The 15,710-nt window shown below is 42.8% G+C and overlaps 1 protein-coding gene across 1 annotated transcript; it reads left to right on the top strand.

Annotated features, from left to right (window-relative positions):
• Positions 1-575: 575 nt before the first annotated feature.
• Positions 576-5,619, top strand: LOC107380644 (succinate receptor 1). The gene is made up of 7 exons (XM_070543264.1): positions 576-599; positions 1,320-1,404; positions 1,495-1,555; positions 3,767-3,823; positions 3,922-3,927; positions 4,337-4,434; positions 4,612-5,619. Exons 1-7 carry the CDS (start codon positions 576-578, stop codon positions 5,538-5,540), a joined length of 1,260 nt encoding a protein of 419 aa, XP_070399365.1. The 3' UTR covers positions 5,541-5,619.
• The last annotated feature ends 10,091 nt before the right edge of the window (positions 5,620-15,710 follow it).

Consider the following 15,710-nt stretch of genomic DNA (forward strand, 5'->3'; position numbering starts at 1 on the left):
CATGTGTATCTGCTAGTGTTGAAGGTGTTTTAGAGAACAATAGGTACGCATGACCACTTCCTTCATAGCACCCTCAATAAAAAGACTAGCTCCTTCATAGCACCTGCAGAAAAACATTTCTGGAGCCGCCACTGTCACAACGAGTTACACAGCCACAGGAGAAAAAACAGTGACGACGTGCATTTTAAAAGATGTGGAACAGTTGTTTAATCTGTACATCTGCTGTGGTCTCTAGGAGGAGTGAATGACTTGTACGTCATATTCTGGGGTCAAAAAGCTCCGGTGCACCTGCTCCTGGAACTGGAAGTGAGCCACATCAGAGATAAGCTTCTGACGGCAGGATTTGAAGTCTTATTTCTGGATATTTGGACATCTCGCCTCGGGTTGGATAACAGCAATGTGATTCTATCACTGACTCTGCGCTGCACCACTGATGTTTTATCTCCACCAATAACACAAGCTTGGAGGACTTTGGCTGTGTGGTGGAGCTGCTAATGCTAACAGTTGGCTCCTACTTCCTATCTGCTGTTTCCTGGACGCTAAACCAACAACAGCCTTCCCTGTCGTGAGCCAAGATGGGTGAGTCCATGAGTGACAGTGTGACGTAGATCTGTCAGGCTTTTCGAATCCTAGAGTTTCAGCATCTCAGAAGCTAATGATGTTCCACACCTTTAAGGCAGAATCAAAAATCGGTATTATCTAGAAAATAAACACCAAATGAAGCAAAAGAAGAATATTTGAGTAGCATTTTCTACCAGATTTTCTCTTTTAAGCATATTGTGATGTTTCCTTTTGGCCACGTACACAACATACTGTTTCCTATTGAAATTCCATTTAAACCACGACCTGAAGGAGGAAGTTCTAGAAAACTGTGACTCAGTATTTCTACTCTTTATGATAACAAAGTCAAACTGGAACAGTCAACAGTCCATTGGAAAAGAAAACATTAAAAATAACATTAACAAATAAGACAAAGGTCAGTCCCTCTCATTTCCCTCTGGGATTAATAAAGTATTATTGAATTTATTATCAGAGTTTTGATAGTTATAAGAAACGTGTCCCATTAGTTTGGACATACAACAGCATGAAATGTAGATAACAAATGTATTCCTGAGGAATCCTTTGAAAATTACTGACGCATTTAATGAATTAATTTTTGACAGAAAAAAGAATAGAAAAAAATCAATGCTGGTTTTGTTTTTATTTACAATAAGAGAGCAGAGAAGAAGAACAGGAAATAGAGGAGGATTGGTATGGGGCAATAATGGCAGAAAGAAACAGTTTTTGTTTGTGAAGCATCTTATTAGTCCATCATTCAGGATTCCCAAGTAGAAAACATCCACAGGAGTTGCCAGTCTTCCATGGAAGGAACATCCTGGCAGGACCCCTCGAAGATCAAAGCCTGTAATTTATTTCTATTGTGTTTTTCTTCTTTAATACGCAGCGTAGTAAAGTTTTTAATCTTAATCAGTTAACAGTGTTAGCGTAACACAGTCACCATCTTCAGAGCTTTGCCGGTGTTGGCAGCTTCACCTTTGCTGTTTATCCACGTGCAGTAGGGGACAATCCATGTTTCTGTTCTTTTCTTACACCGTTTAGTAAAAGTTATTTGTTTACCTGACATGTTTCAGCTAGTAGCTAGCTGAAACACTTTTATCACAGCAGCGTCCCAAAACCATCTCCTAATACATGGATTTTCTGCTTCTTGATAACGTGACGTGTGACGTATGCGGATGAAGATCAGCTTCAAAGCTGTGATGTTTGTTTTCATGGTGCGGGGGCTCATTCCAGCCCCCCAGTAAAAAAATGCAATTGACAACTTTATTCGTCAATGGCAGCGAGCGGTTGGATTTAAAATGACGACTTCAGTCAAGCTGGCTGGGACTCTGGTAGTTTGCCCTGAAGTTGAAGTGGTAGCAGCCGGCTCTTTCTCCTTCTCTGGCCCTTTAAATGATAAATGACCCACACTTGTATAGGGCCTCTCAGAGTGAGGACTCCAAAGCGCATTCACACACTGATGGTGATGGTGATGAGCTACGATGTAGCCACAGCTGCCCTGGGGCGCACTGACAGAGGCGAGGCTGCCGAGCACAGGCGCCACCGGTCCCTCCGACCACCACCAGCAGGCCAGGTTGGTTAAGTGTCTTGCCCAAGGACACAACAGCAGAATTCTCTGTCCGGAGCCGGGATCGAACCTGCGACCTTCCAACTACTGGACAACCCGCTCAACATGTTGAGCTACTGCTACCTTTAGCACCCCCTAGACTCCGTTATTAATTTATGTGAAACAAAAATTGAAACTCTTCTTGACGCTGTCGTTTTAACACCTTCACCTAACAGCTGAAATGTCTCCCCAGCTTTCATTAATAAAATAATAATAATAATGCACTGAACATAAATAGCGCTTTTTAGGACACTCAAAGACGCTTTCACACTCTCACATTCACACACTGCTAGTGATGGTAAGCTACTTTGTAGCCACAGCCGACCTGTGGCGGTCTGACAGAGGCGAGGCTGCCATTTGGAGCCGTCGGCCCCTCTGACCACCAACAACACAGGCAAGTTGGGTGAAGTGTCTTGCCCAAGGACACCACAGCAGAATACCCCTGGTGGGAGCTGGAATCGAACCCATGAGGCAACTCGCTCTACCTCCTGAGCTACTGCTGCCCCAATTAGCGTCTACAGGAGTGATTCATCACTAAATCAGCTGTGTTTATGATCGAAAACGTGCTGGAACCAGACTGCATCGACAGAAATGTTAGCTCAATTTTCTCTTAAGTCCAACAGATCAGACCGGCACTCTGAAGTTGCAAGTGCAGTATTCAGGGCACAGAGGGCGGTGGGGTCTGCGTGACATTTCATTAACCCTATAAATTGTCATTTTAACACATACTGGCTCAAGAAAAATATTTTAAAATATGAAAAATTAGCTAAATATGTCTTCAAATTTAAAAAGGTACAAAACTCACACATGTCAGAGTGTTTGTAGAATAGGTCAGAGGTTTTTCTTTTCAAGGATTCACGCATAGATGCAGATAACCTGAACCACGAGCCTTTACGCTGGGCAGCTATTTGTGGTTCAGTTTTAAAGTGTGAAATGACAGTTTAACCGCATCTTATAAAAACACTCCCAGTATGTAGCTGTAAACTCACCAAATGACCAATTCTGACAAAGATCAACTTCTGAGCAGGAAATCAGCATGGCTGAGAATATTCAAATTCAAATTTTATTTGTCACATACACATTCATACACAGTACGAAATGCAGTGAAATGCCTTACACAACTGCTCGTGACCTAAGAGTTGAAAATAAAATAACTGTACACCACAAATTAAAATGAAGGGTAAATTTAACTGGGAAAGAGTAAGGTAAAATATATCTGAACTAAAGTTGAATAATAGAATAGCTTTACAACAAAATACACAATACAATACAAATTAGAATAAAAGGTAAATTTAGCTGGGAAGGAATAAGATAAAATATATATAAGTTGAAGTTGAGAATAAAGTAACTGTACAACAAAATACACAGTATGTAAATGTATAAGAATGTATGAAGAAATAAAAATATCTATACAAAACAGCAGCTGAACAAGTATTAAATGGAAATGAAATATATATATATATATATATATATACTAACCCTAGAATGAAGCAATAAATAGCTGGTGTTGGAATAGAATAAAAAACCAAGAAGCTGAGTAGAAAACCACATTCTGTGAAATGGGAAGTCAATACAGAGAAAAAAGTTTGGTATAAACTCCAGCGTGAGTCGTCCAACTCAATCTCAAGAGGACGCAGCTTGGATCACGGCTGACAACAGGTACAAATCCTAACACTCTTCAGCTTTGAGAAGTTTGGGTATAATGAAGATATTTCATACCTCTGATTTGTTTATATCCTCATGTATGACGTCTGTAGTTCCAGGTAGTCACAATGAAAATGTGTTAGTGAAAAACACGTTTTTACAGCTGGCTTTCAGGACTAAACAAACCATTTAAAACCGTGTAGAGAAAGTCTAAAATGTAACTTCTGAAGTAGAAAATAAAAACTTACAGACTAGCTTCAACAGTTTCTAAATAATGACATAATTGCTGCCGTTTTCAGTCGTTTCACTAACCAAGTAGAAGCTAACGTTACCTGAATATTCTGTAGCAGCGCTGCAATAGAAAGCCAATAATGACACGACAGTCCTCTGGTTCATAAAGAACAAAAGTAAATAAACTGTTGGATCTTTATTATGCTCTACATCTAATTTGCACTCAAAGCCATTGAGTGAGCCCATAAAAGGAAAGGCCGGCTGCTTCCGTCATATTAAAGGCTCTATTACCTTCAGTACTCTGTTTACTGTCTCCGTTGTAAAAATAGAGGCTGCGCGGGCTCATGGCCCCTCCATCGCTCCCACCAACAGAAACCACCAGAAACTACACAATGGTAGGTCCTTATTATTTATCTTTTATTTAGATAATTATTCCTTAATCTTTTAACTTGTTTAATGTTGTTTTAATCATGGCTCACCCATATTTTTCTCTCTTCCCATCTTTCCATTCTCCCTTTTCTTCGCCCCCCCCTGTTTTCACACATCTTCACAGCAGCTGTCCAACTCCACAGGGATAGACAAGATGCTGGAGAGGTATTATTTGACTCCATTTTATGCCCTGGAGTTCTGCGTCGGCTTTCCTGCCAACCTGTTGGTCGTACTCGGCTACATGTTTTGCCTACAGGAGTGGCAGAGCTGTCATGTTTACATTTTTAACCTGGCGCTCTCTGACCTCGTTTTTCTCTGCACCCTGCCACAACTCTCCTATCTCTATGCAAACAACCAAGTGTTGGAACCTGCCGTTTGCATCATCAACCGCTACGTCCTGCACGTCAACCTTTACTCTTCCATCCTCTTCATGGTCTGGCTCAGCGTTGACCGCTTTCTGCTCGTAAAGCATCCAGCAAGAGGCCACTTCATGCTCCGGCCACGCGTAGCCGTGGTCACGTCAGCGCTGAGCTGGCTGGCTGTCAATGTGGAAATTGCTCCACTGATTGCCCTGATGGTGAAGGACCTGCAGAGACAAAACTGGAGCAACTGCAGGGATTTTGCCAGTTTGAAAGGAGGCGTCAATCCTTTAGGCTATAGTTTGGGATTAACCTTGACTGGATACATTCTTCCACTGCTTGCACTTTGTGTTTTCTCCAAACAAATGTCACATCTGCTTCATGTGCAGGAGAGAGCTCTACAGCGCAGGAAAACCTACAAAAGGCCACTCCGGATCCTGATTTCAGCCACAGTGATGTTTCTGGTCCTGTACACTCCTTACCATGTGATGAGGAACATCAGAATTTGGTCTCGGCAGCCGCGGGGCGGGTTGCCAGAGCGTACAAAGATGTACATTAAAGCCACGTACATCATCACCCGACCATTGGCTTTTCTGCACAGCGTCATCAACCCTGTCTTCTACTTCCTCATGGGTGACAAATTTAAAGAACAGCTAATGGCTAAACTCAGAAACATGGCCAGAAAAATACAACTAAGGAAAGAACCGGCCTAACCAAACGTGTGCACAATTATTTTTGATTTTTTTTGATATTTGCAAAATATATAAAGTAGCTTTTTTTGCACTTGCAATTTTCATGACTGGTTTATTTTAGGGGAAAAAATAATAAGATTTGTTTTTATATTTTGTGTGATAACCTTTTATTAGATTCTCACTTGTGTAATTAAACTTGCCATTTGTGTAAAGTGCCTTTTTTTTTATTTTTTATTTTTGCTTCATCCCACTCTTAAAATCCATTATTTTCAATAACCCAATTGTTTACACTGCTCAATAAAAGAAGAGAACACTTTTTAAACTAGAATTAACAACAGCTGCACTAAAAGGTCAACAATGAGAAGAGCCATAAACATGTGGGAAAATTTTTTCCTCCATCCTTCCTGCTATCTATCCACTAGTCCATCCGTCCACCCATGGTCCTCCGCTTCTCCGGAATCTGGTCATGGGGACAACATCCTAAGCAGAAAGTCACAGACTTCCCTCTCCCAGCCACTTGGGCGAGCCCCTCTGAGGGAATCCTAAGGCGTTCCCTGGCCAGCTGAGAAAGAAAAGGTGCTTTTACATCTGGTTCGGAAGGACCTACCTTGAGGGTATGGTGTCTTCACATCTGTAGACTGATTGGCCGGCTGAAATCCACGCCTACCTTTAGGGGGAGCCTCCGATCGGCGGGTAGAATCAGGGGCTTCCCGCATGCGCAATTCATCATCATTCTGGATGCTGTGGAGTAAACATCTCCTCTGTCTGCAGCTCGGAGCTGCCGCTCCAGCCTTGGCAGCACAAGAACAGACTGCTGTGAGGAGCACACAGCACTCCCACTGGGAGAGAGAGCCGAAGGCAGTGCTTCATATCAGAGTTTCCAAAAGCGGCACTGCACGGCTGCTTTTGTTTACAACACAGACTTTTTCATGCGTCCTTGCCTCATCGTCATGCTCAGAGATTTCCACATTCCTGAGAAGGCTATGTAAACAAAACATGGCAAAGATGAGCCAATGCTACCAGGACCGGGTTGGACTGAGCCAAATGAGGAAACGCCAATAGTCCCTCCAGTGGGTCCTGAGTCTTCCTTTAAGTCTCCTCCTGGTGTGACATGCCCTGGAAACTACACCAGGGAGGCATTCAGGGGGCATCCTAACCAGATGCTCGAGCCACCTAAACTAGATTCTGTTAATGTGGAGGAGCAGCGGCTCTACTCTGAGCCCCTCCCGGATGACCAAGCTTCTCACCCTATCTCTAAGAGAAAGCCCAAACACTCTACGGAGAAAAGTCATTTCGGTTGCTTGTATCTGCGATCTCGTTCTTTTGGTCATCACCCAAGGCTTGTGACTATGACCGTTGGAATGTAGATCAACCGGTAAATTGAGTTCTTTGCCTACCAGTCCAACATTCTCTTCACCACAACAGTGGTAAAATAATAATAATAATAATAATAATAATGCACTGAACTTATATAGCGCTTTTCTAGACACCCAAAGACGCTTTCACACACTCTCACATTCACACACTGCTAGTGATGGTAAGTTACTTGTAGCCACAGCCGCCCTGGGGAGGTCTGACAGAGGCGAGGCTGCCATTTGGCGCCGTTGGCCCCTCTGACCACCACTAACACAGGCAAGTTGGATGAAGTGTCTTGCCCAAGGACACAACAGCAGGATACCCCCTGGCGGGAGCTGGAATCAAACCCATGACCCTCCGATCATGAGGCAACCCGCTCTACCACCTGAGCTACTGCTGTCCCCCAAAAAAGCCTGCATCCCTGCATGTGCAACACCAATCCTGTCATTGATCTTGCCCGAGATATATAAACTACTCTACTTGAGGCGGGAACATGACCATGACCTGGAAAATGCATTCCACCTTTTTCTGACTTATCGTTTCTGACTGCTTTTCAGTAGTTTAGAATTTGACTAGGCTATGATATTGAGGTTGTACCTGAACCCTAGAACAATTTGCATCAACTGTCCTGCTCCACCAGGAGGGCACATCAAGACGTGCCATTGCAGGGCACAGAGGAGATACCAGGAGACAGGAAGTTAAAAGATAACTGAAGAGGACAACACTTGTTTTTTTTTTATTTGGTGCAAAATTCAGGAAATGATAATGCAACACAGACTGACATTACAATAAAAGAAGAAGTAACCCAGAATTGCAAAGAAGTATGTTTACTTGTGTGGTTAGAATTTGGTCCTGCTATAGATTCATGGGCCACTGAAATGAACAGCAGTGGACTAAGCACACAACCCTGTGGAACCCCAGTGATACATTTGTAACGAAATGAAATGACTGTTTTTTTCCCTCCTCTGCACAAGACTAGTCTGCATGAGATATGGTCTCAAGGTCTCATGCGTTCCTTCTAACCTGCTTATTTTCAGCTCAACAGAAGCATGAAGAATGAACTCTTTTCTTTTAATTAATCAAAGAACTCTATTTTAATAAAGCTAATCCATCAAAATGTTAGTCAATAAATAAGATAGGACCGATCTGTGAAATCAAAATATTAATTACTTTATTATAATCCTATAGAATATAAAGGTACTGTGACTTTAAATGTTCCACCAGGACTCATCTCACGTAGCGTTAAAAGACAAAACACATTACTTTCACTGATCCAATCAGAATCTTACAGATCTGACGGAGGCGTGGTTTTGATGGTGTTTGGTAAGTTTTCATTCGACAATTAACCATAACATCCGAAGTATAAAACTATGCCACGTCATCTCTAACGCCAGTTCAAAGCGTTCCAGAGAAAGTGACGGAGTGGCCAATCCTGATTTAAAACTCTTCAACCGAAAGAACCAACGACAAGCTGAAAAAGTTGTTGCTGTTCCAACAGCGACAACAGTTCCTTTCAGAATAAAAGCTGAACCATCAAGACCCAGGCTTGGGTCTCACCAGACGCCAACAAACTGCCGTGACCCGGAAGTAACTCAGACTGGACTGGTCGGCAACCGCTGCTTTTCCTACCGGCTTGGTTCCAGAGAAAGTCAAGCTAGACCTCACTATTCTGGATCTAAAGAGGACTTCCACGAAGGGTAGGTAGACCAGCAAATGGTGGCTAATGTGTTTATGAACCTCCTAACCAAAGCTTAATGCGAAGACATCACCTTCAGTTCCCGTCAGAACAAATCGCTTCTTTGGATTTTCTGGTTCTGATTAACATCACATGTCATCCATTCTCCGTCTCATCCATTTTAGTTACACCATACATTTAGTTTTAAAGTCAGTCTAGTTTAATTTGTTAGTAATAAAATTCTTAACTGTTAAACTTGACTCTCTCTCTTCTGTTGTCTCTGAGTGAATACGAAGCTGTTACCTAATCCCTGCAATAAAAAGTTCCAATCTTCTGGTTTAAATAACCCCACCAACCCGTAAGCTGGATTTCATATTTCCTATGGAATCCCATGCCTTATGGCTCATTAAATAACCTGTAATTTAAATCATTACACATTTAATGGTGATAAATCTCAGATGTATTTTATTGCACAAAAAAGTATGTACCTCAAGAGGTGTATATTAGATTGTATTTATTATGGTATAGAATATTCAGTTGCAGTTGATTTATTATCACATTGTTTTAGAAAGTAAAGTAAAGTTGTTTCATGACTGGTGAATGTTGCAGTGACATTTGCGTAAAGTTGTTTTATAGTGAGTCATCGATATAGCTTATTGTTTCTTCATGAGAGAGCTAATTTTTCTACGGCTTCTAAAGAAGTGTCAGGAGTTCAGCTAAAAGACATAAATGGGTGAATGACATGAACAAGACAAATTAAAGGATTAGGCTGATTTGTACATGTTCGGACATGTTTTTGCAAATTAAGTCTTATACCGGGAAATAAAATCAAACTGCATTTTTTTCATATTTTCAGTTGGCATAATTATTATAAGTCCCTAAAACGCAGTGGATACTTCAGCCTTCCAGCTGGATAAAAGTTATTTTTTGTTGTTTTCATCTTGTTGAGGTTTTGTGCTCTAAAAAAAAAACATTTTGTTGCAGCATGGAGACTAAACACTAAAGGACCCTTGACAGTCACTATGGGGTCGATTAAAAAATGAAAAATTGTAAAAGACTAAAGCAAACAACATTCCACACTTTTTCCATGATGCCAAGCCACACCATACTCCATCACTGTTTAAAAATGAATCTCAAAGCAAAAAAATAAGTAAAGAAAATTTGTGCTAAAATCTTTAAGTTTCACAATAAAAAAGAACTAGTAGTGCATAAAAATGAACCCAAATGAGCGTCACCTTTCATGTGACATTCTAATTGACTAATACTATGGGATTAGTGCCCTGCCCTGTATAGAAAAGCAGGACTGCAGAGTTGTAAGAAAATAATGCCAGAAAGTATTTATTAGTTGTGCTTTAGTTTCATGTCATATTATCATCATCCTCAATTGTGCTTTGGTTAATTGTGTCATATCATACCCAGCACCTATTATACATTTTCATTCATCTACATGGGGAGACATGTCCTTCCTCTGAAATAGAAATGCTAATATTAGTGTTGGGCACACAGTGACGCCTAGCTTAGTGAACAAGACCAAATTCTTGCTTTGCAAAGTTTGGTTTAGGAACGCTCCACTGGAACCTCTGCAGCCCCTAACAGCATTCTGGTTGGCCAATCACAGCTCTCTAGAGGGGTTTCAAACATATTAAGAGCTGTGATTGGTCCATAATGGTGGGCCAATCGTAGTGCTCTATCTGCTTAGTGAACAAATCACAGAGCCTTATCGGCGTTGTGGGCCAATCAGGGCACTCTATATGCCCGGTGGGTGGGATGATGCAACAGAGTGAACCAAGATGTCGACAGCTCGTTTGAAACGGATTTTACATCAATTTTGGACTATTAGAACTTGGGCTTCATCAGAATCAGGAGGAGATAGATGTATTTAAGTGTTTTTTTTTGGGGGGGGGGGGGGGGGGGGGATTATGTATTTTCTCCTTCTTCAACTGCGGACCGCCTCATGTACCGATGGCTGTTGCAGCGAGTATGTCACATTCATTGTCCAGTAGCATGCGGAGATCATTTGAAAGACAACAGTAGAGACCTTCCCACAACCGTGAGGCGTCAATGGAGCGTTGCCAGACTAAATAATACATTTATTTAGTCTGGCTTGCCAGGCTAAGTGAAGCCAGTATGTTACTGGGATGTGACCAATCGCATTCTGCATTTACGGGATTTCCAAAGTTTGTCAGAACAGGGTTTTCCGTTTCATTCACTGACTTGCAGGGCCAAGCTCATGCTGCTAGATTTTTAAACAATTAAAAACAAGGTGGGGGACATTGAGTCCGAGTGGGCCTTGTTCCACTCTGCGATTGTCGAGGCGGCTGTTGCTAGCTGTGGTCGTAAGGTGGCCGGTGCCAGTCGTGGTGGCAACCCCCGTACCCGCTGGTGGACACCAGAGGTTCGGGGAGCCGTCAGGCTGAAGAAGGAGGCCTACAGGGCGTGGCTAGTCTGTGGGTCTCCGGAGGCAGCAGACAGGTACCAGATAGCCAAGCGGGGTGCAGCAGTGGCAGTTGCCGAGGCAAAATCTCGGGCGTGGGAGGAGTTTGGTGAGGCCATGGAGAAAGACTATCGATCGGCTCCAAAGAGGTTCTGGCAAACTGTCCGGCGCCTCAGGAGAGGAAGGCAGCAACTCGCTCACACTGTTTACAGTGGGGATGGGGAGCTGCTGACGTCAACTGAGGCTATAGTCAGACGGTGGAAGGAATACTTTGAGGAGCTCCTCAATCCCACCAATGCGCATTCCGAGGAGGAACCAGAGCTGGGAGGCCTGGGGATGGACTGTCCGATCTCGGGGGCAGAAGTTGCTGAGGTAGTCAAACAACTACACAGCGGCGGAGCCCCGGGGGCGGATGAGGTTCGTCCTGGGTATCTCAAGGCTATGGATGTTGTAGGGCTGTCATGGTTGACACGTCTCTACAACATTGCGTGGTCATCGGGGGCAGTTCCTAGGGAGTGGCAGACCGGGGTGGTGGTCCCCATCTTTAAGAAGGGTGACCTGAGGGTGTGTTCCAACTATAGGGGGATCACACTCCTCAGCCTCCCTGGAAAGGTCTACGCCAAGGTACTGGAGAGGAGGGTCCGATCGATAGTTGAATCTCAGATAGAGGAGGAGCAATGTGGTTTTCGTCCTGGCCGTGGAACTGTGGACCAGCTCTATACCCTTGCAAGGGTGATGGAGGGGGCATGGGAGTTTGCCCAACCAATCCACATGTGCTTTGTGGATTTGGAGAAGGCTTATGACCGTGTCCCCAGGGGCGCCCTGTGGGGGACGCTCCAGGAGTATGGGGTGGGTGGCTTTCTGTTAAGGGCCATTCAGTCCCTTTACCAGAGGAGCGTGAGTTTGGTCCGCATAGCCGGTAGTAAGTCGGACCTGTTCCCAGTGAGGGTTGGACTCCGCCAGGGCTGCCCTTTGTCACCGGTTCTGTTCATCACTTTTATGGACAGAATTTCTAGACGCAGCCGTGGTGTGGAGTGTGTCGAGTTTGGTGGCAGGAGAATCTCGTCTCTGCTTTTTGCGGATGATGTGGTCCTCCTAGCTTCATCCAGCTCTGACCTTCAGCTCTTGCTGGGTAGGTTCGCGGCCGAATGTGAAGCGGCTGGGATGAGGATCAGCACCTCCAAATCTGAGACCATGGTTCTCGACTGGAAAAGGGTGGCTTGCCACCTCCGGGTCGGGGGAGAGGTCCTACCTCAAGTGGAGGAGTTTAAGTATCTCGGGGTCTTGTTCACGAGTGAGGGTAGGAGGGATCAGGAGATCGACAGGCGGATTGGTTCGGCGTCTGCAGTGATGCGGACGCTGAGCCGATCTGTCGTGGGGAAGAGGGAGCTGAGCCAGAAAGCCAGGCTCTCGATTTACCGGTCAATCTACGTCCCAATCCTCACCTATGGCCATGAGCTTTGGGTAATGACCGAAAGAACGAGATCGCGGATACAAGCGGCCGAAATGAGTTTCCTCCGTAGGGCGGCTGGGCTCAGCCTTAGAGATAGGGTGAGGAGCTCGGACATTCGGGAGGGACTCGGAGTAGAACCGCTGCTCCTCCGGATCGAAAGGAGCCAGTTGAGGTGGTTTGGGCATCTGGTCAGGATGCCTCCTGGACGCCTCCCCGGGGAGGTGTTTCGGGCATGTCCTGCCGGCAGAAGGCCCCCGGGTCGACCCAGGACACGTTGGAGAGGTTACATCTCCAATCTGGTCCGGGAACGCCTTGGGGTCCTGCCGGAGGAGCTGGTGGACAAGGCCGGGGAGAGGACGGCCTGGAGCTCCCTAATTGGGATGCTGCCCCCGCGACCCGGACCCGGATAAGCGGAGGAAGACGAAGACGAAGACGAAAAACAAATTTTCTCTCAGATACTTGGAACCCATCTGGAATTCTCCTGAAAATAGAAAATCTAATGTAGGGGTATGAGCTAGTGCAAACTAAATGAAAATACAAGTGAAACTTAAAAAATTGCAGTATGGTGCAAAAGTCCATTTATTCCAGTCTTCCATCTGAGAGACCATCTAAAGCAGGGGTGTCGAACTCAAATTCACACTGGGCCAAAATGAAAAACTGGGACTAAGTCGCGGGCCAAACTCAATATTTTTTTTAAAGTGACGGTAAATGTGCACATTTTCCTTTATCTACAGATATGAACGTTTGAACCTTTTCATTTGGAAACAAACTTATTTTTGCAGTAACGCTGAATGTGGAATAACCAAATTACACATGAGCAAGTCGATTTTAAATAAAGCACACATCAGTGGTATTCGTTACCACAGGTGGAAAGTAACGAATTACATTTACTCACGTTACTGTAATTGAGTAGTTTTTGTATATTTATACTTTTGAAGTCGTTTTTAAAATCTGTACTTTTACTTTAACTTGAGTATGGTTTTAAAAAAAGAATTGTAATTCGCAACATTTGAAATCATATCCGTTACTGAGTAAAAAAATTTTTTAGGCTTAATAAATAAAAAATCTTGCGTGTTGCAGCATGAGTGCCGTGTCTAAACGGGGGGGGGGGGGGGGGTAGTATATATATATATATATATATATATATATATATATATATGTAGTTTATAGCCAATGTGCGCTTTGAAGGGCACAAACTTCTTTTAAGACACTTGATTCTTTCACGGGCCACATAAAATGAAGTGGTGGTCCACATCTGGCCTGCGGGCCTCGTGTCTGACACGTGCTCTAAAGGCTCAGGAACCCTTAGCAGGTGTTCTGGATTCATTAGATGATTAGAATGTGACACTTTAGGTCTAGATTGTTGAATCTTTTCACAATATTTGTCTGAGATTTTGAATATGAGGTTTTTCATAAGCTTTAAGCCATAATCATCACAATTATAATGAATAAAGGCTTGAAATATCTGACTTTAACAAGTCTATCTCATATATACAGTAAGTTCGCTGCTTGAAAAACCAGCATTTAATCACCAGGATCCAATGCTAGTAACCAACTCTGCTGGTCTATGCTAGTTTTTTTTTATTATATTTATTTATTTATTTTCTCCGTGTCCTGTCTGGCTGTGAAGCAAACAGAATTAATGTCTGAATGCTGGTGACAAGCCTTACAGATTTACTCTCAGGTGGAGCATCAAAGCGTCTGCTTTTAATGTCACGCCTGATACTTAAAACTTTAATGTTATTGATTTTTGAATGCTTGTAATTCCGACCAGACACGGAGACAGAGGTGAAAGAGAAAGGAAGAGACAAAGGGGGGTGGGGTGGGGGGCACAAAAATAAACAATCATTGATGAACAAGAGTCTGCTTCTAGACCTGCAGAAAAGGGATACACAACAATACAACAGGAGCAAGCTATCACTGCGTCAACCTGATGAGGAAATATAAAATCAACATTGTTTTACTGAACAGTCACAATTACTCACAGTGCAATTAGTGCCAACCACAGCCTTAAGACATGTGTTGAACGTGCCCAAGTTCATACTTATGAGAACACCATGTGAGCACCTGTGTGCTCTTGTATATGTAAGGTTTCTCTATAGGAGCGTCCAATAGGGAGTGTGAGGGGCCACAGATCTGCCCCACAAAGATGCATAAGAGAAGGAAGGAGCTCCAAGTCTCAGAGATCCAGGAGCTGCCCCAGAAGAAGAAGAAAATATCATTTCCATAGCGCCTCTCAAGATAAAAATCATGAGGCGCTTCACAAAAACAAAAAATATAAAAAAGCATTTAGAAAATTTTTAAAAATATATTTAAAATGACCAAAAATAGACAATTGTGATTAAAAAAACTGTTAGGAAAGAGAGAGAGTGAATAGGAAAAAGGGAAATCAGTGGAGGGACCCCAGGCAGACTGCGATCAGAAAAGCCCCTGCGACCCTCAAGAGGTCTATGCTAGTGTTTGCAGCAGGGTTTTACTTCAAGTTGGAAATAAATTAACTTTTGCATAATATTCTAATTTTGGGGAGTTTCACCTGTAAACAGCAAGGTAAGATCATTTGTGATTAAAGTGCAAAAGAAAATTAGTGAAACAAATATAGCATTATTTATTTTTGCAAAGAACAATTTCTGTGAGATTTTAGCATAAAATCTACACAAGTCCTTGCTTTATTTTTTCCAACTCATCACATTAACACAGTGAAACTTTATGAACTTGGCTGCATTAACTTACCTGTAACCTCACCTAGTATGTTTTTAGGGTGTTGCGCTGCGATCTGTTGTATGCATGCAAAAGGGAAGCTCTTAAATGAAAAATCCGATCCTTGTCTTATGTTATGTTACACACTTATAACTCTTGTAAAATGTGCTTAAAGTACAGATAACAAGCAGGAAATGTTCGAGTAAATTCATTTTATTTTCATGTAACACTAAATCTGAAAACAATGCCAAGAAAGCTTTTCACCAGGGAAACAGATGTACAAAGGCCTATTTAGAAGTTTTGGGCCAAAAAAAAAAATCTAATTGGAAAGTGGCAATATTGTCATATACAAATAAAACTCTTTCTAAAAAAGATCTAAGCAAACCTAAAGTCAAAGTCATATTAACTGCAACTGAGTGTTATCCAAACATGACATTTTCTTTTTAAAGACCACTTCAAGGGTTTCATGTAAAACGTGACAGAATGATGTTATACCAAAAATATTTTAGGAAAAACTGTAAATGCGCATCAGTCATAAAATATGATTAGTATGGTTTTGTTGTTCAAAATAAACAA

Source organism: Nothobranchius furzeri, chromosome 13 (genome assembly GCF_043380555.1).
Source record: "Nothobranchius furzeri strain GRZ-AD chromosome 13, NfurGRZ-RIMD1, whole genome shotgun sequence".
Classification (NCBI taxonomy): domain Eukaryota; kingdom Metazoa; phylum Chordata; class Actinopteri; order Cyprinodontiformes; family Nothobranchiidae; genus Nothobranchius; species Nothobranchius furzeri.